This window comes from Elephas maximus, chromosome 3, assembly GCF_024166365.1.
Source record: "Elephas maximus indicus isolate mEleMax1 chromosome 3, mEleMax1 primary haplotype, whole genome shotgun sequence".
NCBI classification, from domain to species: domain Eukaryota; kingdom Metazoa; phylum Chordata; class Mammalia; order Proboscidea; family Elephantidae; genus Elephas; species Elephas maximus.
This window is the reverse complement of record NC_064821.1, coordinates 211,704,556-211,726,504: the sequence shown is the minus strand read 5'-3', so window position 1 is coordinate 211,726,504 and position 21,949 is coordinate 211,704,556. Positions and strand designations below refer to the sequence as shown.

Sequence of the window (21,949 nt, the reverse complement as noted above, 5' to 3'; positions counted from 1 at the left end):
CTGAGGGATCCCGGCAATTCAGGTTCGGCAACTCCTCTCCACTTCTGAACTATCTCTCCCTGACCCTGCTGCTCAGTCGGTTTTCTATCTTTGCCTTAGATTTTCAGGGCTCCTAGCTTGCCATAAATATAATCGTTTCACTTGTTTTTTCAGGTCTTCATTGCAAGAGGGATTGCCAGAATTGTCTGGGTATTCTGCCACCTTGGCCCTGCCTCCTCTAGTCAAAATTTTTGTCATATAAACTTGCTGACTGTTTTGCATCCCCAAATTTAAGTTTTTTTTTTTTTTTTGGCTGCACTTTATTGTTCAAGGCTGTACTCTACAGTGAATAGTAACAAGGTCTTCAAGGACCTGGACCCTTTCTCTCTCAGGCTGACTTCTAACATGAGGCCAGGAAAAGCAGACAATATTTTAGTAACTGTTTGAGAGCCAGGATATGACCAGTAACACACGCATCCAATTGCACTATTACAGCAGCATTTTTTATAGCACTTATTCTCAAAGTTTAAGTTCCTTCTCTCTTAGCTTCATTTGAGAAATATAATTTAGACTCTTGATGAGTAACCTAATTTAATCAATATCTTACCTAAGAGCATTCTGTGTGCCAGTTTCAGTAAGATTAGTCCTTGATCAGCTACTTAATTTTTAAGCCCACCTCATCTCTCTTTATAAAAATTGTCCCACTCATATTTAATCCTAAAATGCCTAAATTATAAACTGATTTGATTTTCCTGATGAATTCAAATGAAAGCCTTGTTTTCATCAAACATTTTCACACATAACTGATTAAAGATGGTTCACTCAGAAAAAAAGATACCCAGTTAATATAAACAGATGAAACATTCTGATGATTATAAATAGCAACCAACTAGCCAATTAGTTGTCACTGAAATAAATTACTTTGACAGTTCAGTGGCATTACATTCATGACAATAACAAAATGACCAGGAGGAATATATGGAAGCTTTACAATTTGGACACCAATGCCTATAAAAATTACTAATTACTATAACCAAAAACTGTAGAAACAGACTGAGACCAGATGGAGAGAGGAGTTGTATTTTTAGTAGGTATATGGGTTCACATAATACTATACTTTAATCTTTTTTTTTAATCTAACAATACTTCTAAAGCAATTACAATCTTAGTTTTTCAACTTTGCCCAAAACATACATGAATTTGCCCTGTTAATGTGTGCTAACCTTAACATTTAAAAGATTTAAATGGAAATATCAATATAAATTTTTGACACCTTAATGAGTAGAGTTTTCTTCCTTGGGTTTCTAGCACTGCCAGAAAATGTTTATAGCCAAAAATGGCAGTATTGTACTCATATATGCTCAAAGATCTCTTCCAGATGACATGGACAAAAACCCATTTATCTGAGCTCCTAGATGCTTAGAGAGGTGTCAGGGATTCTCCCTCTCCACTACCCCCTAGTCGCTAGTTTGCTTGTTTATTTGTCTGGTTTATTAAGGTATACAGGTATCTCCCGCTTTTCGAAAGTTTGCTTTACATCACTTTTATGAAAGACCTACATTAGTACCTGTTTACGCTAACCAAAAGAAATACGAAGAGGATATTCACTTTTATGAAAAAAGGTGAAAAGCAGTAACCGCGTCCGGCGTTTGTTTTGCAGCAAGCTGTTAAAGCAGCAGCACGAATCCCGAGCAGCTAGAGTGGCGACACCAAGCTCCTTCCCTGGGAACCACACTCAGCATCTCAGCATCAAGCCGTCACGGGTTTGACCATGTCTGTGCTTTATCTCGGTTTATTTCATGCATCCATGAGCAAGATGCATCCTAAGGTGTGAAAAAAGCCTAGGAGAGCTTGTGAAGGTTTTATGTGCTATTTGGTATGATATGGTAGGTTAATTTTTGGGTCTGGGAACAATCAAAAATTTTCCCATATAAATTAATGGTAATTGCTTCTTCCCTTTAATGACATTTTGGCTTACAAAAGGTTTCATAGGAATGCTTTACTTTCAGATAGTGGGGGGAACCTGTAGTTTATATAGAGTAAAATGTACCCTCTTAAAGTACATTTCCATGGGTTTTGACAAATAAGGCAGTTGTCAACCATCGCAATCAAGATACAGAATATTTCCACCCCCTCACAAAGTTCCCTCATGCCCCATTATATGCAATCTTCATCACTGGCAACCCTGATCTGTTTTCTGTCCCTTTTCTTAAACCCCTTCCTAAATCATCATTATGAAAAACAGCCCAGAGCGTGGCAGGCATGCAGAGGCAGTCCTGGACAAGTGGCAACACAGTGAGGCGCTAATGGGGTGTGTGAGACTGAAGCTATAGTTGCTACTCTAAACGATCTGCTTAAGTTATAGAAAAATGGCTTCCAATACATGCTGTCAGTGATCCCCAAAGGTCCTCGGCGTGCTACAGACACCGTTTAAGAATCTAGTTCCATTTTTTCCCCCTAAACCTTACCTAAACCCCATAAAGCATAAAATGAAAGTCCTTACATATGGTTAAAGAAGGCTAGGCACTCTCCCCAGGCAGAGTTTCTGAATCCTGAACACTAGCTTGCCTGAGCTGCCCGCTCTTCTGTGTAATAGCTTCCCTCCACATCCTCAGGTAAAGGTCTGTAAAGGGTTGCCCCCAGTCACACTGAAAGGTAAGACAGGTAGTGAACTCTGTGTGTGTGCCCAAGTGGGTCAGTAAATAGAGGCCTGCAGCAGCTGTCTGCTCGGAGCGGGGGAAGACAGTCCTGGTGAGCTGCACACTCTGATCACCTTGTGGTGGCTACATGAATGGGTACGTGTGATGGGGGAGCGTGAACGGCTCATGGACCTTCTGTTCTTTCAAGCCAGTGTACACAATTGGAAATTTAAGGACTCAATATTCTAGGCAAGGGTGGGAAACGCAGGTCTACTTCTGAAAGTAAGAGGAGTCAACAAGTAGACAGAAAACAGTGAGTCCAAGGCCACTCCTGGAAGAAAGACTTAGCATACAGCAAGCTCAAGTTCAGAAAAGTTATTGTTAAATCTGAAAATGAGACTAATAATAATGAACTCACGTCTAAAATTTTCAACAAAGTAAAAAATGACACATAGACTTAGGAGAAAAATAAAGGCTTTGCTCACATGATACAAAATTCACCATAAAATCTTAAAAGAAACTCTTTAATGTTTAGCAGCCATATTTGAAGTAAATTAGCTTCTATAAAATGTTTTGCAGGAATATATTAGTATGGAGTGATTCTACACTTCTTTCCCTTGTTAAAAACTTCTGTGAGTCTAATTGAACACTGTCTGGAATAACAAGGGAGAGGAGAGACTTTTTTTCTTAACCTCATTTTCCATAACAAATTCCAATATGTGAACTGCTTTTAACAGAAAATTCTATTTTTTCTGTAGTTTCCATTTTATTATTTTTAGTATTGCTACATTTAATGCTATAAGTGCCTCTAAAAAGTACTAATAGTAAGTTAAAAGAATATAAATATAAAAATTTACATTTGTTACTAGAGCCAGTTATTACTGAAACGTGGATTATTTTCTACAAAGAAATGTATGAAAGCACCACTTTAGGCACCTGATGCATTCCTGTAGTTATTCCCGTGCCAACAGGAATCTTCTGAGGAATGTTTATTGCGTTCCTACCTGTCCCAGGTTCAGAAGACATAATAAGAAGCCAGACAGCTGCTGCCCGTGTTCTCAGAGTTTATGATCTAGAGGCCCTTCTTCCTTCGCATCTTTAAAACCCACTTGAGACGCTATCCAATATTACTAATACCTTCTGATTCACTTACTTTGCATCCACGCCACCACATTTGCCTTCGAAGTTGTTTGGATCTGTTGCTAAAAGCAGTTGCATTATCCGATAAGCTTTCTATATCACACAGAGGATGGAGAGAAGGATTAAACGACATAACAGGATTGGTTTATCTAGTCACACAAAGAAAATATTAATTTCTAATTCTACAAACTCACTCCTTTTTAAGCACGAAAACAACAGCCTCCCTTTCTTCTACCCACAAATTCTGGCATTTTGTATTTAAAAAAAAATAACTGCTGTAAATCAGTTTATTTAATCCATTTTGACTATAAGATTAAGAGAAGTCTTTCCACGGCATCAATGCCTTTAAATAAACATAAATTCTGGTAAGGAAATGTCCTTTAAAATTTTAAATGCTTGGCACATCTAAAGAAAGATATTTACATGTGAAGGTTAGATTCCTAGATGATATCAAAGTGGACTGATTTTGAAGCAAAACAGTATATATTTTCTGTTAAATAAGTCTGTCAAGGATTAATGATCGGGTACTCAGCTGTCCACCATTCAAACAATGTTTGAGTGCCTACTATATGCCAGGAACTGTTATAGATACAAAGACCAATGCCTGTCGGTAAAGGACTATGAAGTTACCAAAGAAAACATAAAATAAAATATCAGATAAGTTTGAAATAAGTTTTGGAAAAAGCGATTACACCTCTAATCCTTGCGCTCAAAAGAACTACAAAGCCGAACAACAACACGATAAAGCAAAAGAAAAATATAACCAAGGGTTGTTTTTTCTATTCTAACTTTCCAACAATGAATTTTTAAATTCTCTCTTCTCAACTGAACAATTTAAGAAATCATACAGTAAGAGGATGACAGGAAGTCGAGGGAGTTAAAATTAAACCATTAAAATCATAAACTTAAGAACCAAATGTCAGTTTCCTAAGCCATCATTCCTAGTCTTTGGCTAGACAAACGGGAGAAGAAATAAGCTACTAAAACACGTATTAACACCACCAAGAAACAGATAAAGTGTCTGTACCTGATTTGTCCTGTAGTTCATCTAGTCTCTCCCCTCTTTCAATTACCTTTGTGATATTTTCTTGCATGACATCAATAACTTCATCCACCTGATTCTGAACACTATTTGAAATAAAAAGATAAAGTACTTATTCTTCTTTTGAGAATATTTACAATTTTCGAAACTTTTATTAGCTATGATAGAAAATAGCAAGTTCTCAGAGAATTGTTCAACTATACAATTTTTAAGTTTAAGGCTTTCTAAGAATGTTCTTCCGTTTCTGAGCGTAAGTACACAGGCAATTAAAGACAACATATTTAACTTAGACGGTTTCTTTTTAGCCCTGTTTCTGACTAGTAATGTAACCCACAAATATACTACCAGAATGCCCATTAACAGCAGAATTTAGTTAGACAACTTGATTCTGACAGTTTCATCTCCTTTTCAGTAGGCTGCTGAGGCACCACACAGACACAGCTATGAATATTACATACATGTTGATGTTGCTGTGTACTGTCGAGTCAATCCCAACCCATAGACAGCCTGTAAGACCGAGTAGAACCGCTTTGTAGGGTTTCCTAGGCTGTGATCTTTACGGGAACAGGTCGCCAGGTCTTTTCTCCAGTGGAGCAGCTGGTGGGTTAGAACCGCTGACCTTTTGATTAGCAGCCAAGTGCTTAAGCACTGCACCATCAGGGCTCCTTATATTATATACACTAAGGGTAATAAAGAGTTTGCCCAAGTATGTTAGAAACACATGAAAACATTCGGTTTCCAAAATGGACAGGTAAATTGTGTTCTAGGAGACACTGAAGCCTGTGTGAATTCAGCCTGGATCAGAGTAACTGGGTAGAGTAAAGAAGGCGGTGGACAGTGGGAAAGCTCTTGGCTAAGGAATATATGTATGTAAGAGGAGTATTTCAAAAGCTAAGTGATCGATCAGGTGTGGATGGGAGAGCAAGGGAGAGAAAAGGGTAGAGGACTCCTAGATTAATAATCTGAGCAAATGAACGGTAGTGGATGATAGCCAAAACGAAACAGAAAATTAAGATCTCAAAGGAAAAGCAGGTTTGTGAAGGAGGAGTGGAGATTTGTATCACTGTCAGTTAAAGGAGGGTCACGTGGTAGAAGAAAGGACAGGAAAGAGAACAACATACCCAGGAAAAGATAAAGACATGCAGAAAGAAAAAGACGTTTTCAACTTTATTCCAAATCCTCCTAGAGTCTGACAGGAGCCCTGGTGGTGCAGTGGCTAAGCGCTCTGCTGCTAACGGAAAGGTCAATGGTTCAAACCCACCAGCTGCTCAGCATGAAAAAGATATGGCAGTCTGCTTCTGTAAAGATTACAGCCTAGAAAACCCTGCGGGGCAGTTCTGCTCCGTCATATACGGTCACTATGAGTCGGAATGGGCTCAACGGCAAGCGGTTTAGTTTGTTTTGGTTTTAGAGTCTGATAGCACTGTGTTCCTGAAATCTCCCTGTTCCGATATCAACAGGGAAGCTCCGTAGCTGAGGAGACAGCTTGACTTCTGTATGCGCACAGACCTGAGTCTGCAATCCAGCTTTACCACTTACAGTGTGCGCAACTTGGCAAGTCACTTTGCAAGCCTCTTTGAGCCTATTTTCTCACCTTTAAAATGAAGAGAATAATCTCATCTCAGTTGTGAGAATTAAAGGTGACAGTGTTTTTCGAGCACTTAACACAGCATCTACCACTTAGCACACGTCTGATAAATGCCAGCTCTCTTCCATTGAGAGAAAGTCACAGTCTGCAACATGCCACACTCACCCATATCTCACAAAGTTTTCATACTTTACACCCTCATCTGCGGCCTTTGAAGGTACACACACTGTGAAGAATGTAACCAATGGCAACCTAAACTGCTGTGTAGACCTTCACCGAAAACACAATAAATATTAGCAAAATAATAATTAGTGGCCAGTCAAATTCAAACAAAGCAACAATGCTGCTGCTATATCGTATCTGCCCATGCAGACAAGAAATACCCTGCACTTAAATGTTATAACGACAGATAATAACGTATCTTAACATAAGGAACTCACCAGTGCTAACAATCTGGGATACTAAGTTAACACCAGAGAACTGTCCTTGCGTAAGATGTAAATTGTGCTCCACCATCTTGGGCACAATGGTAAGTCAGGCCTTGGTTAGATGAGCATTGGTGTATGTCATGGATCGAACTGTGGTCTCCAAAAATGTGTGTCAACTTGGCCAGGTCATGATTCCCATAGTGTGTGGTTGTCCTCCATTTTGTAATCTGATATAATTACCCATGTGCTGTAAATCCTAACTTCTACGATGTTAATGAGGCAGGATTAGAGGCAGCTGTGCTAATGAGGCAGGACACAATTTACAGGATTAGGCTGTATCTTGAGTAAATCCCTTCTGAGACATAAAAGAGAGAAGGAGCAGAGAGGTGAGCTACCTCACACCATCAAGAAAAAAGAGCCAGGGGCAGAGTAAGTCCTTTGGACCCAGGTCCCTGCACTGAGAAACTCCTAGACCCAGGGGAGGGCTGATGACAGGGACCTTCCCCAAGAGCTGACAGAAAGCCTCAAATCGGACTTCTATCCTCCTAGAGTGTGAGAGAATAACTAAGACAATGAGGTTGTCTCAACAAAGTGTAATTTGTGTATTCTGATGTAACTTTCTTACCAAATCTGGTAGGCCCTCCGCTTTAGAGCAAGAACCATTATACTTAATATTCTAAAGTTCTGTAATCACCAAAGTTATTGTGGTAATTTAATATATACATATACATATCCATGTGTGTATGCCTGGCATACACACTTAGACATATAGTCTATAATACCCACTCTGTACAACTGGCAGTGGTTTTAGGGCTCAGCTAGAAAATCATACTCAAAAGACCCCGTAGGCCACACCCAGTACCAGGCTCACTCTGCAGGATACTAGACAGGAAACAAAGGACAAAAACAAGTGCGTCATCAGTGGAGTCCCCTTCTCTAGTAGAAGCTGAGGCGTAAGAGAACAAGACCCCGTGGGTGGGTACAAGAGTCGCTCTGGCTCAGTGTAAAGGAACAGCTCTGCCGTGGCATCCTGGCGCTTTCATAAAGAGCTGGCAGCAGAAGGCCAGAACCACAGCTAATCTGAGTCTTAGCAAAATGTTCCATGAGCCTCCTGGAACAGGAGAGGATGAGTGGCTTGTAAGGCCATTTCCCACTCACCCATCTCCCCTGGAAGGCTGTCAGAAGAAAGAGTCTTGTCACCTCCCAGGTTCTGATGAGGTATGAAGCTTTCTGCAGGCCATATCTGCTGCCTACAGGCAACTCAGCTGCAATCTGGAATTGGTTCCTTAGCAACGGTGTATCCCACAACTCGAGTTGTAGTCATCCGCCCTTTTGTTTTGGTATTGCCATTTTTGGTGTGTGGGACAAGGACCTGGGGAGCTGGCAACTTCCAATCACTGTCTATGTAGGTAATAAACTGTCTGAATCTAAAAGTGGCTCACTGTATGTTTACCAGACAAAGCAGTCAGGCCTGGACTTGCCTTGTCCTGTGTGCCTGACACTTAGACTTGTCATTCTCCAGAGAAACTACTTCTCCTGTCACAGCCCCATAAGCAGAGCTTCCGGGGTCCTAGCAACAACGAGCATGCTCAAGTATACAAGTTATACCACACTCAGGGAAGGCTCAAAGTTATGGCTTCTCACCAGGTATCTGTAGCTCACTTATAGTCCAGGTGCAATTTATTAATGAGGGGTCACCCCCCAGAAGGAGGGAAGGCTCTAACTTGTCATACCAGAGACAAAAGCACCACTTTGCAAACCTGAGGATTTGCTTTCTATTTTCATTTATTCAGCAATAGATTGTAACTCCACATTTGTCATTTACACTGCTCCGAGAAATGTACTTATCCACATCTTATATAAGTCATTTTGAGGTCAGTTCCCCCTAGCTCTGACACTTGTTATTTGAGCCTGAATTTCTTACTGTAAAATGGGGATGCTGATGGATTATGATACTGAACTTTCATTGTTTATTTTGACGCTAATTCTTGCCCAGGTTTGGCCAGTGGGGGCCCATTCACATTGGTTTCTATGTCCTTTTCACACATCTCCAGCACACTTTGAGCATTTCTTTACTTTCTGATGTTCCAGGCTCACCCTGTACATTGTCTGTCACAGTTCTGGAATCAACCAGCTCTCAGCTTTTGAGCAGCAGTAAAATGTCCCACACATATCAGTGGAAGAACAATTTAAATCCTTATTAGTTAATTTGTATAATGGAACAGTGGAACTTCAACACTGCATAATATACTGCGAACTGTAAGACAGGTCTTGTGACTCCTGCCCCCATACCCACGCCTTCACGTAACTCTCTCCTCCTGAGCATGGGTGAAAGCTCTACCTTGCTTCTAGCCAACAAAAGGTGGCAAAGGTGATGGGATAGCACTCCTGTGATTACACTGTTATCTAACAAAAGTGAAGGGATTGTGCCAATGTAATTAAGGTCCCCAACCAGTTTAACAGGTGCCCTGGTAGCACAGTCATTAAAGCGCTCCACTGCTAATGGAAAGGTCAGTGGTTCGAACCCACCAGTTGTTATGCGGGGGAAAGATGTGGTAATCTGCTCCTGCAAAGACTGACGGCCTTGGAAACCCTATGGGGCAGTTCTACCCTGTCCTATAGGGTTGCTTTGAGATGAAATTGACTAGACAGCAGTGGGTTGGGTTGGAATGAATTTAACTTTGAGTAATCAAAATAAAGACTCTTCTTGGTGGACCTGACCTGATCAGGTCAGCCCTTTAGAGAGGGCTCAGGCATTCCCTGAACACATTCTTCCTTTTGGCCTTGGAAAAGCAGCAGCGCAAGGTCTGCAGCTACAAGCAAATGAATTCTGCCAAGAGCCACATGAGCTTGATCCTGAGCCTCAGGCGAAACATCGCCCTGGCCGACATCTTGACTGCAGCCTTGCGAGACCCTGCGCGGAGGGCCCAACCAGGCCACACCTGAACTCCTGACCTATGGAAACTGTGCTATAATAAATGTGTGTGGTTTTAAGCTGCTGAGGTCATGTAATTTGTTACGCAGCAATAGAAAACCAATACACCACATCTGGTACTTTAATCAATTTGTTGGTACCTTGGTTCTGGATCTTGAAATCTATTAGCTAGAATGAGGTTTAGGACGAGGACGTATTTCTTCACACCAACAGCTATCTAACTAAAGCCCAAGTATCTGACCGATAACTAGATAACCTATTACAGTGCCAGCTATTTCCAGGATTAGGAAAGTGACTCTTGGCCCCTCAGTTTGCCTTCCATAGTCTTTACAGCTTGGTCAGTTGGTCCAGGGTCCTTCCCTCAACCTAATGTGTGATTCACTGCTTTATCCATTCTTTCTCCCTCCCTACCAGGAGGCATAGCCTTCAAACACTAGATACATTCACTACAGCATCTAACACCAATAACACAGTGACACCTCGGAAAGCTGGAATTCGCCAGGACTGTTCTGTTCTTCTGAGTCCCACAAGTTTTCTGCCTTTGACAGGGTGCAGTGTACCACTTTTCTATCACTCTCCATTAGCGGAAAATTTTGAATTTTCCTTTTCTGACAGGTTTCGCCTTACAAAGATTCCGGCTTTTGCAAGTTTTACTGTATATACAGCAAAGGCTTTAAACTGAAAATTAGCCATAAAACTTAGATCGATACATGGATTAGGATAAGTTACAGATATGAAAAGATTCTGGAAGTAGATAAAAAAGATATTACTCTTCAAACAATTAAATCTGTCATATTACTTTTATTATCACTCTAAAAATGGGAATCAGGCTATAGATTTAAAACTAAAACAGACCTTCAGATTACACTAATAAGTGGATCTGACATAAGGCAATCAAGTTAAAACAAAAAAACAAAAACCACCAACCAGAAATTGCATTTCCTTATAGCTTTGGGAAAATAAAAAGAATTGGGCTTTTTTATAATCCAGGAATTACATTTAGTTCACATCATGGGTCAGCAAATTTTTTTTCTGAAAAGGACCAGATAGTAGTTATTTTAGGTTTTGTTGGCCATAAGGGCTCTGTCACAACTACTCTGCCACTGTAGCTCAAAAGCAACAGTAGATAATATGTAAGCAAATGAGTGTGGCTGTGTGCCAATAAAACTTTATTTACAAAAACAGGTGGCAGCCAGATTTGGTTCATGCCAGCACCTGGTTACACAGAAATATGATAGTCATTTAAACAAATGAGTGTCTCAGGAACTTACTGCTTAATTTTATCATTTCTCGGTCCAAATCTTGGTCCAGATGGTCCCCTTCTAAAATGAAATACCAAGCAAATATTAGTAGTGATAGTACTTAAAAAAAAAAAACAAAAAAAAACCCAGAAAACACACACACATACACAGACAACTAAGCTGAATTCTAAACATGATCAGTCATCTCTTTCAAGGAGCCACCCGTTATTGGTAATGCTGGAACTAAATGATGTGGAAGCCTCTCTTGACTTCATTGGTGTTTACTGCTGGCCATAGCTAACCCAACACTTCCAACTGTTACAACTTTCAGAGAAATCAAGGTTTATATAATCATTAATTATATATTATATACAGGTGGTTCTAATCAATAACTGCTGAAATATAACAACTGAAAATATAATTCACCTTGACCTTAGGCTATGATACTATGCTGACTGGCAGGGACATGGAGAGAAAAAATTCACTCAAAACACTAAACATTTTTAAGTATGTTTCATTTATTACTCATCTTAAACTTACCAACATAAAGCAAAGGGAAAATACAAGAACGTATGAAAATATCAACATTTCTCAAATTATCATCTGTTTATTGTTCATTTTAATATTCTTGACGTGAAAACTTTCTGATATTTTAAGTAATTATCATTCTTGTGAAGATACAGAAGAAAGTATAAACCACAAGGCTAAAAATAAAATAGGTTCTTAAACTTCTAGGCATATAGCAATTTTTCAACGAAGTGAAGAAAACAACTACTGAGGAAGTAAACACATTTTTAGATGGAAAAGTCTGCCTACAGACAGTTAATTTAACATAATTTATAAACAGAATATATCATCTTTGCCTTAATTACTCTATATTCCTTAAATCTTTAAAGCTCTAACTAAACACTCACTGGACCAGCATTCGATTCAAAGTGAAAGTTAACATTGCAACTCACAAAATATCAATATTGGAACCAGAGGCTATCCCTTAAAACTAGGCAAGAACAAAAAAGAACTGGTCAACTGAAAACCAAACTCATTGCCATCGAGTCGATTCCGACTCATAGCGACCCTACAGCACAGAGTAGAACTGCCCCATAGGGTTTCCAAGGAGCACCTGGTGGAGTCAAACTGTCAACCTTTTGGTTAGCAGCCGTAGCACTTGACCACTACGCCACCTGGGTCTCCAAAGCAAGTAAACCAAAACCAAACCAAACCCAGTGCTGTCGAGTTGATTCGGACTCATAGCGACCCTAGAGAACAGAGTAGAACTTCCCCATAGAGTTTCTGAGGAGCGCCTGGCGGATTTAAACTGCCGACCCTTTGCTTAGCAGCCATAGCGCTTAACCACTATGCCATCAGGGTTTCCAAGCAAGTAAAAGCAGCCATTAAATGAGGAAACGATAAAAGTAAAATATATAATCTGAAAATTATCGGGTTAAAATTAACCCAAATATAAAACAAAAAAACCCAAACCCATTGCCGTCCAATAGATTCCAACTCATAGCGACCCTACAGGACAGGGTAGAACAGCCCCATAGAGTTTCCAAGGAGCTGCTGGTGGATTCGAACTGCTAACCACTTGGTTAGCAGCCACAGCACTTAACCTCTACGCCACCAGGTATAGGTTTTAAAAAAAAAAAAGAAGCAGTTATGTTTGTCTTATCTATTAAGTAACAGGAGGCTTTAAAATATTCATGGGGAAAAAAAGCTGATTCTTTCAGAAGTAAAAATTGATAAATTTCTAGTCAGACTGATCAGGAGAAAGAGAGAAAAGACACAAATTACTGTTAGAAATGTGAGAGGGAGATTACTACAGATAAATGTTACATGGTTACATAAAACTAACGAAGAGAAGCCAGGTGAAGGGCAAATGGGATCTCTGTATTATCTACGCATCTCTTCCATAAATGTAAAATTATTTTAAATTAAAAGTTAAAAAAAATTTCCACAAAGAATATTCTAGAACTAGATGGATTCAAGGTTAATTTCTACCAAACTTTTAAGGAAGAAATAATACCAATACTACACAAACTTTTCAAGAGAACTGAAAGAGAGAGAACATTTCCCAACTCATTCTATGGGGCCCAGCAGTAACTTAAGACAAACAAACGAAACAAAAAGATGTAACTTTTCTTAGTCACCCAGTGCTGCTGTAACAGAAATACCACAAGTGATGGCTTTAACAAACAGAAATTTGTTCTCTCACAGTTAAGAGGCTAGAAGTCCAAATTCAGGGCACCAGCTCCAGGGAAGTCTTTCTCTCTCTCTTAGCTCCGGGGCAAGGTTCTTGTCATCAATATTCCCCTGGTCTAGGAGCTTCTCAGCAGCAGGGACTCTGAGTCCGAAGTACACACTCCACTCCTAGCTTTTCTTGCATGGTTGTAATGAGGTCCCTCTCCTCTCTGCTTGCTTCTCTTCTATATCTCAAAAGAGATTGACTCAAGATACAACCTAATTCTGCAGACTGTGTCCTGCCTCATTAACGTAACTCTAATCCTGCCTTGTTAGCATCATAGAGGTTAGGATTTACAAGACATAGGAAAATCACTTCAGATCACAAAAGGAAGGACAAGCACACAATATGAGAATCATGGCCTAGCCAAACTGACACACATTTTGGGAGAACAAAATTCAATTCATAATCCATCCTTTGGCACCCCAAAATTCATGTCTTTGCCACATGTAAAAGACTTTTACCCTAACATATCATCCCAAAAGTTTTAAATCAACTCCAAGTCCATATTCCATCCTGGTGCAAAATTCCTCTTCATTTGTGAAATCTAGAATACAAGTTATCTGCCTCCAAAGTACAATGGTGGAACGGGCACAAGGTAGACTTTTTCATTACAAACAGGAGAAATCGGAGGGCAAGAAGAAGCACCAAACAACTCGGCAGAACACACGACATTAGCTCTCAAGCCTTGAAAATAATCCTCTGTTCTCTGAGACCATTTAGGCAACGGCCCTGCCTTCCACACTAGAGGTGTTGACCATACTTTCCCAATTCTGGGTGGAGGCCCCTCAGCCCTGGGCTTCAGCTACACCTTCTAGGCCCACTGGATGGCAACTTGGCTCCCTTGGATTTGGGCAGCCCCATTCTCCTTGTTTGTCTGAGTGGTGACCCTAAGCCCTCGCCCCCAGTAGGTTTCCTTCTTCTGCCCCTTTGGCATGGAAGCCCTACCTCCATCGCCTGGCACTTGTGAATGGAAGTTCCACTCTCTGGAATCAAGCTAGTGAAGACCTGACTCTTTGAAACCTAGGAGGCTGTGGCCCTACCCTTTGAGACCCAGCAGGCTGTGATTCTATCCTTTGAGACCTCAGGGGTCATGGTCATACTGTTTGAGACTGAAGCAGCTGTGTTTCCTGTGCTCCTTGCCTCTTCAGCTTCTGCTTCCTGGTTCCTTGGCCTCTTGTCCCCTCAGGCCTCTTGGGCCAGCCCAGCCTACGCCCTGCTAGGGTAGGAGTTACAAAGCTCTACTGATAAGTACCTGGAGGCATCCCACTCCGCCAGTAAACACTGGCTGGAAGGCACTCAGCTCTCTCGCTCTGTGATTCAAGGAGCCTCACTCCACCAATAAGTGCCAGGAGGCACCCCGCTCCACAGGGAAGCCTCCTGCCCGAAGGCTCTCAGCTCTCTAGTGCCGTCTTCTGCTGCTATCATTCCTCTGTTGCTGCTTCTCCAAGTCTCCGCCCTCTCCAATGTAACAGCTCCCTTCACTTCCTCTGACCCCTCACCAGAATCATCTTTGACGTCCATAATTCCACCAATAGTCTCTTTAAGGCAATCTAGGCTTTTACCATTAGGCACCTTAAAACACTTCCAGTCTCTACCCATTTGCAGTTTCAAAACCACTTATACGTTGTAGGAAACTGTTAGAGCAGCACCCCACTCCTCCGGTAACAAATTCCGTCTTAGCTATCTAGTGCTACTGTAATAGAAATACCACAAGTGGGTGGCTTTAACAAACAAGTTTATTCTCTCACAGTCTAGGAGGCTAGAAGTCCGAATTCAAGGCGCCAGCTCCAGGGAAAGGTTTCCTGTCAGCTCTGGGGTAAGCTCTTCGTCATCAATCTTCCCCTCATCCAGCAGCTTCCCAGCACAGGGATCCTGATTACAAAGGATGTGCTACACTCCCAGCTCTTCTTGCTTAGTGGTAAGGAAGTCCCTCTCCTCTCTTTTCACTTTTATATCTCAAAAGAGGCTGACCCAAGATACAACCTAATCCCAGAGTTCCTGTCCCGCCTCATTAACATAGCTGCCTCTAATCCTGCCTCATTAACATCATAGAGGTTAGCATTTACAACACATAGGAAAATTATACTAGATCACAAAATGGAGGATAACCACACAATACCAGGAATCATGGCTCAGCCAAGTTGAGACACATTTTGGGGGGGACACCATCTAATCCGTAACAACTATCAACCAACCAATATCTCTCATGAACATAGGCACAAAAAGTCTTAAAAAAATCTTAGCAAACTGATTCCAACGTTTAAAAGGATACTACATGATGACCAAATAGGGTTTGTCCCAAGAATGCAAGATTGGTTTAAAGTTCCAAAATTCATCAATATAGGTCAGCACTTTAACAGACAAATGAAGAAAAACCATACGGTCATCTCAACAGATGAGAAGAAACACTTCACAAAATCCAACATCAATTCTGATTAAAAAAAAAAAAACTCTTAGCAAACTAGGAGTACAAGAGAACTTCCTCAGCCTAATAAAGGGAAACTACAGAAAACCTACAGTTAATATCCAACTTAAGGGACAAAGGCTGAACAGTTTTTCCTAAGATCAGGAATAAGGCAAGAAACGTCCTCCCTCACCACGATTACTCAATACTGTACTGGAGGATCTAGCCAGAGCAACAGGCTAAAAGAAAAAAAACAAAAGGCATAAACCGGGGAAAAAAAATCACAGCTGCTGAGCCGATTCCAACTCACACTGACCCTACAGGACAGAGCAGAACTGCCCCACAGGGTTTCCAGGGAGCAGCTGGTGGGTTCGAACTGCTGACCTTTTGGTTCACAGATGAGCTCTTAGCCACTGCGCCACCAGGGCATAAAATCAAACTCCCTGCTGTCAAGATGATTCTGATTCACAGCGACCCTACAGGACAGAGCAGAACTGCCCCACAGGGTTTCCAAGAAGAGGCTGGTGGATTCAAACTGCTGATCTTCCGGTGAGCAACCATAGGTATTAACCACTGTGCCCCCAGGACTCCATAGACTGGATCCAAAAAAACCAAACCCATGGCAGTCAAGTCGATGCCGACTCATAGCGACCCCATAAGACAGAAGAGAATTGCCCCATCGGGTTTCCGAGGAGCAGCTGGTGGATTCAAACTGGCGACCTTTTGGTTAGCAACAGTAGCTCTTAACCACTGCACCACCAGGGCTCCATATATTGGACAGGAGGAAGTAAAAGTACCTTTATTTGCCAATGACATAATCACCTCTGCAGAAATTCTAATGAAATCTACAAAAAAGCTCCTAGGAATAATAAGTGAATTTAGCAAGGTTACACAATACCAAGGCAATTTGTAAAATCAATTGCATTTCTATACATTAGCAATGAACACAGGCATTCCCCTGGATTACGAGCCAGTTCTGTTCCTAAATCTCTCTTTAAGTCACATTTGTAAGAACAATTAGGTACAGTTCATACCTAACGCCATTTAGTCAAATGTTTGTCTCAGTATACAGTACACCTTCCTAAGCACGGAAAGGATTAAAGAAACACTTCCAGACACATTAAAAACATCCTTAACATAATAACAATACAGTAATAACAATGGTTCGATGCACATCACAAAGTTGCACCCGTTTGTTATTACAAACTGTTGTAGGTACCTCAAATTTTTAATATAATATAATACACCTTACAGGGTTTGGTTCATAACTATGGGTTGGACGCAAGTCAGATGTTCATACCCTGGGGACTGCCTGTAACAGGAAATTAAAATTTTTTCAATGCCATTTTTAGTAGCATCAGGAAGTTATAAAATACTTAAGGATAAACTTGGCAAAAAATGTACAAGATTTAGACACTGAAAACTATAAAACTGCTGACAGAAATCAAAGATCTAAATAGATATGACATATTCATGGGTCAGAAAGCTCAGTATTGTTAAGATATTAACTCTCGCCAGATTTATTTATAGATTGAATGCAATCTCAAACTTCCAGCAACTTTTTAAGCAATTACCAAGATGATTCTAAAATTTATATGGAAACGCATAGAATCTCTAATAGCCAAAGAACTCTGTGTGAGAACAAAGTTGAAAGACATACACTGTACTACACTGCAACTTATTATAAAATCATAGTAATAAAAAGTGTGATATTGATATTGATATTAGACAGACATATAGACCAATGGAAGAAAAGAATACAGAAATAAAACCCAGGGCCGTCAAGTCGATTCCGACTCATAGCGACCCTGTATGACAAAGTAGAACTGCCCCATAGAGTTTCCAAGGAGCACCTGGCAGATTCAAGCTGCCAACCCTTTGGTTAGCAGCTGTAGCACTTAACCACTATGCCACCAGGGTTTCCTAGTACAGAAATAAAAAAAAAGCACGCCATATATATGGTCCGTTACTTTGTACAAAGTTCCCAAGACAGTTCAGTGGCAAAGGATAATCTTTTCATCAAATGATGCTGAAACAATTGGACAGCCACATGTCCAAAAAAAAGGACCTTCATCCTTACCTCATTCCATAAGCAAAAATTAACTTGAAATGGGTAACAGACCTAAGTGTAAGAGTTAAAAACTATAAAACCACTGGAAGAAAACACAGAATATCTTAGTGCCCTTGGGTTTGGCAAAAATTTCTGAAATACAACACAAGATAGCAAAAACAACGTAAGAAATTTTTCAATAAATTGATTTCATCAAAATAAAAAACTTTGCTCTGTAAAAGATACTGTTATGAAAATGAAAAATAAGTTACAGATTGGGAGAAAATACTTGCGAAACACATATCCAACAACGAAATGTGTTTCTGGAATATGTAAAGAACTCTTATGACTTAATAAGAAGACAAATGACCAACTTCAAAACAGGCAAAACATTTCAACAGATACCTCACCAAAGAAGATGTGCGAATGACAAATAGGACCACGAAACATCATTCGTCATTATTGTTGTTCTTGCTAGGTGCCATCAAGTCGGTTCCGACTCATAGGGACTCTGTGTATAACAGAAGAAAGCACTGCCCAGTCCTGTGCTATCTGCATAACCGTTGCCATGCTTCAGGCCATTGCTGGCAGCCACTATGCCAATCCATCCCGTTGAAGGGTCTTCCTCTTTTTCACTGGCCCTCTACTTTACCAAGCACTGACCCCTTCTGATAAACACATCCAAAGTACGTGAAGCAAAGCCTCGCCATCCTCACTTCTAAGGAGCATTCTGGCTGTACTTCTTCCAAGACAGACTTGCTCTTCTGGCATCCATGGTATAGTCAACATTCTTTGCCAACACCATAATCCAAAGGCATCAATTCTTCTTTGGTCTTCATTATTCACTGTCCAGCTTTAACGTGCATAGGAGATGATTGAAAATACCATGGTTTGGGTCAGGTGCACCTTAGTCCTCAAAGGGACATCTTTACTTTTTAACACTTTAAAGAGGATTTTGCAGACTTGCCCAATGCAATACGGCATTTGATTTGCTGACTGCTGCTTCCATGAGCACTGACTGTGGATCCAAGGAAAACAAAATCCTTGACAATTTCAATATTTTCTCTGTTTATCATGATGTTCCTTACTGATTCAGTTGTGAGGGTTTTATTTTCTTTATGCTGAGGTATCCATAGTGAAGGCTGTAGTCTTTGACCTTCATCATTAAGCGCTTCAGGTCCTCTTCACTTTCAAAAAGGAAAGTTGTGTCATCTGCATATTGCAGGTTGTTAATGAGTCTTCCTCCAATCCTGATGCCCCATTCTTCTTCATATAGTCCAGCTTCTCAGGTTATCTGCTTAGCATACAAACTGAGTAAGTATGGTGAAAGGACACAACCCTGACACACACCTTTCCTGATTTTAAACCACACAGTACCCGCTTGCTCTGTTTGAACAGCTGCCTTAGTCTACATACAGATTCCACATAAGCACAATTAAGTGTTCTGGAATTCCCATTTCTGCAGTGTTATTCACAATTCATTATGATCCACACAGTCAAATGTCTTTGCATAGTCAATAAAATACAGGTAAACATCTTTCTGGTGTTCCCTGCTTTCAGCCAAGATCCATCTGACATCAGCAATGATATCCCTCCTTCCACATCTTCTTCTGAATCCAGCTTGAATTTCTGGCAATTCTCTGTCCCTGTACTGCTGCAACTGTTTTTGAATTATCTTCAGTACAATTTTACCTCTGTGTGATATTACTGAGATTGTTCAATAATTTCTACACTCCATTGGATCACCTTTCTTTGGAATGGGCATGGATATGGATCTCTTCCAGTTAGTTGGCCAGGTAGCTGTTTTCCAAATGTCTAGGCACAGACGAGTGAGCACTTCCAGCATTGCATCCATTTGTTGAAATATCTCAACTGGTATTCCATCAGTTCCTAGACCCTTGTTTTTTGACAATGCTTTCAGTGCAGCTTGGACTTCTTCCTTCAATACCAACGGTTATTGATCATATGGTACCTCCTGAAATGCATGAACACTGACCAATTCATTCTGATACAATGACTCTGTGTATTCCTTCCATGTCCTCTTACGCTTCCTGCATCATTCAACATTTTACTCAGGGATCCTTCACTATTGCAACTTGAGGCTTGATTTTTTTCTTCAGTTCTTTCAGCTTGAGAAATGTCTAGCGTGTTCTTACCTTTTGGTTTTCTAACTCCAACGCTTTGCATATTCACTATAATACTTTACTTTGTCGTCTCGAGCTACCCTTTGAAATCTTCTGTTCAGTTCTTTTACTTCATCATTTCTTCTGTTCATTTTAGCTACTCCTTGTTCAAGGGCGAGTTTCAGAGTCTCTTCTGACATCCATTTTGGTTCTTTTCTTTCTTTCCTGTCTTTTCACCCATATGTAAGTTCAAAGTTGAAGTTGAGGAAAACTAAAACAAGCTCAGAAGAGCCAAAATACAACCTTGAGTATGCTGTTGTTGTTGTTAGGTGCCGTCGAGTCGGTTCCGAATCATAGAGAGCCTATGCACAACAGAACGAAACACTGCCCAGTCCTGAGCCACCCTTACACTCATTGTTATGATTGAGCTCATTGTTGCAGCCACTGTGTCAATCCACCTCATTGAGGGTCCTCCTCTTTTCCACTCACCCTGTACTCTTCCAAGCGTGATGTTCTTCTCCAAGGACTGATCTCTCCTGACAACATGTCTAAAGTATGCAAGACGCCGTCTCGCCATCTTTGCCTCTAAGGAGCATTCTGGTTGTACTTCTTCTAAGACAGATTTGTCTGTTCTTTTGGCAGTCCATGGGATCTTCAATATTCTTCACCAACACCACAATTCAAAGGCACTGATTCTTCTTCGGTCTTCCTTATTCATTGTCCAGCTTTCACATAGCATAGGATGTGACTGAAAATACCATGGCTTGGGTCAGGTGCACCTTAGTCTTCAGGGTGACGTCTTTGCTCTTCGACACTTTGAAGAGGTCCTTTGCACCAGATTTACCCAATGCGTCTTTTGATTTCTTGACTGCTGCTTCCATGGCTGTTGATTGTGGATCCAAGTAAAATGAAATCCTTGACAATTTCAATCTCTTCTCCATTTATCATGATGTTGCTCATTGGTCCCCTTGTGAGGATTTTTGTTTTCCTTATGTTGACGTGCAATCCATGCTGAAGGCTGTGGTCCTTGATCTTCATTAGCAAGTACTTCAAGTCTTCTTCACTTTCAGCAAGCAAGGTTGTGTCATCTGCATAATGCAGGTTGTTAATGAGTCTTCCTTCAATCCTGATGCCCCGTTCTTCTTCATATAGTCCAGCTTCTTGGGTTATTTGCTCAGCATACAAATTGAATAGGTATGGTGAAAGAACACAACCCTGACGCACACCTTTCCTGACTTGAAACCAATCGGTATCCCCTTGTTCTGTCCAAACAACTGCCTCTCGATCTATGTAAACGTTCCTCATGAGCACAATTAAGTGTTTTGGAATTTCCATTCTTCTCAATGTTATCCATAGTTTGTTATTTTCCACACAGTCGAATCCCTTTGCATAGTCAATAAAACATCCTTCTGGTATTCTTTGCTTTCAGCCAGGGTCCATCTAACATCAGCAATGATATCCCTGGTTCCACATCCTCTTCTGAAACCCGCCTGAATTTCTGGCAGTTCCCTGTCGATACACTGCTGCAGCCGTTTTTGAATGATCTTCAGCAAAATTTTGCTTGCGTGCGATATTAATGATATTGTTCTATAATTTGCAATAGTGAAGGTTTCCATGGGGAAAATATTAAATGATGCAGGAAGCATCAAAAGAAGATGGAAGGAATACACAGAGTCATCATACCAAAAAGGATTAGTCGATGTTCAAGCATTTCAAGAGATGGCATATGATCAGGAACTGATGGTACTAAAGGAAGAAGTCCAAGCTGCTCTGAAGTCACTGGCGAAAAACAAGGCTCCAGGAATGGATGGAATATCAATTAAGATGTTTCAACAAACAGATGTAGCGGTGGAGGTGCTCACTCATCTATGCCAAGAAATATGGAAGACAGCTTCCTGGCCAACTGCCTGGAAGAGATCCATATTTATGCCTATTCCCAAGAAAGGTGATCCAACCAAATGTGGAAATTATGGAACAACATCATGAATATCACATGCAACAACCTTGAGTATATTCCACCTGAATTTAGAGACCATTTCAAGACCAGACTTGCTGCATGTGTCAAATACTAATGACCAAAGACCAGACGAGTTGTGGGATAACATCAAGGACATCATACATGAACAAAGCAAAAGGTC

The 21,949-nt window shown here is 40.6% G+C and overlaps 1 protein-coding gene across 7 annotated transcripts in view; it reads right to left on the bottom strand.

Moving 5' to 3' along the window:
* The window catches only part of VAMP4 (vesicle associated membrane protein 4), a 41,991-nt gene that overhangs the window by 10,580 nt on the left and 9,462 nt on the right, over positions 1 to 21,949 (bottom strand). For 6 of the 7 annotated variants that reach the window (XR_007516885.1, XM_049881218.1, XM_049881221.1 and 3 more), the window contains 3 exons: positions 11,023 to 11,073; positions 4,786 to 4,886; positions 3,772 to 3,851 (listed from right to left, as the gene is read on the bottom strand). Coding sequence is in view for 6 of the 7 variants with exons in the window: in XM_049881218.1 (XP_049737175.1) it covers positions 3,772 to 3,851; positions 4,786 to 4,886; positions 11,023 to 11,073 (232 nt within the window). In the remaining variant the exon portion in view is untranslated. Of the gene's footprint in view, positions 1 to 6; positions 1,803 to 3,771; positions 3,852 to 4,785; positions 4,887 to 11,022; positions 11,074 to 21,949 lie in introns of those variants that run through there. The other variant, XM_049881223.1, reaches the window with a different exon arrangement.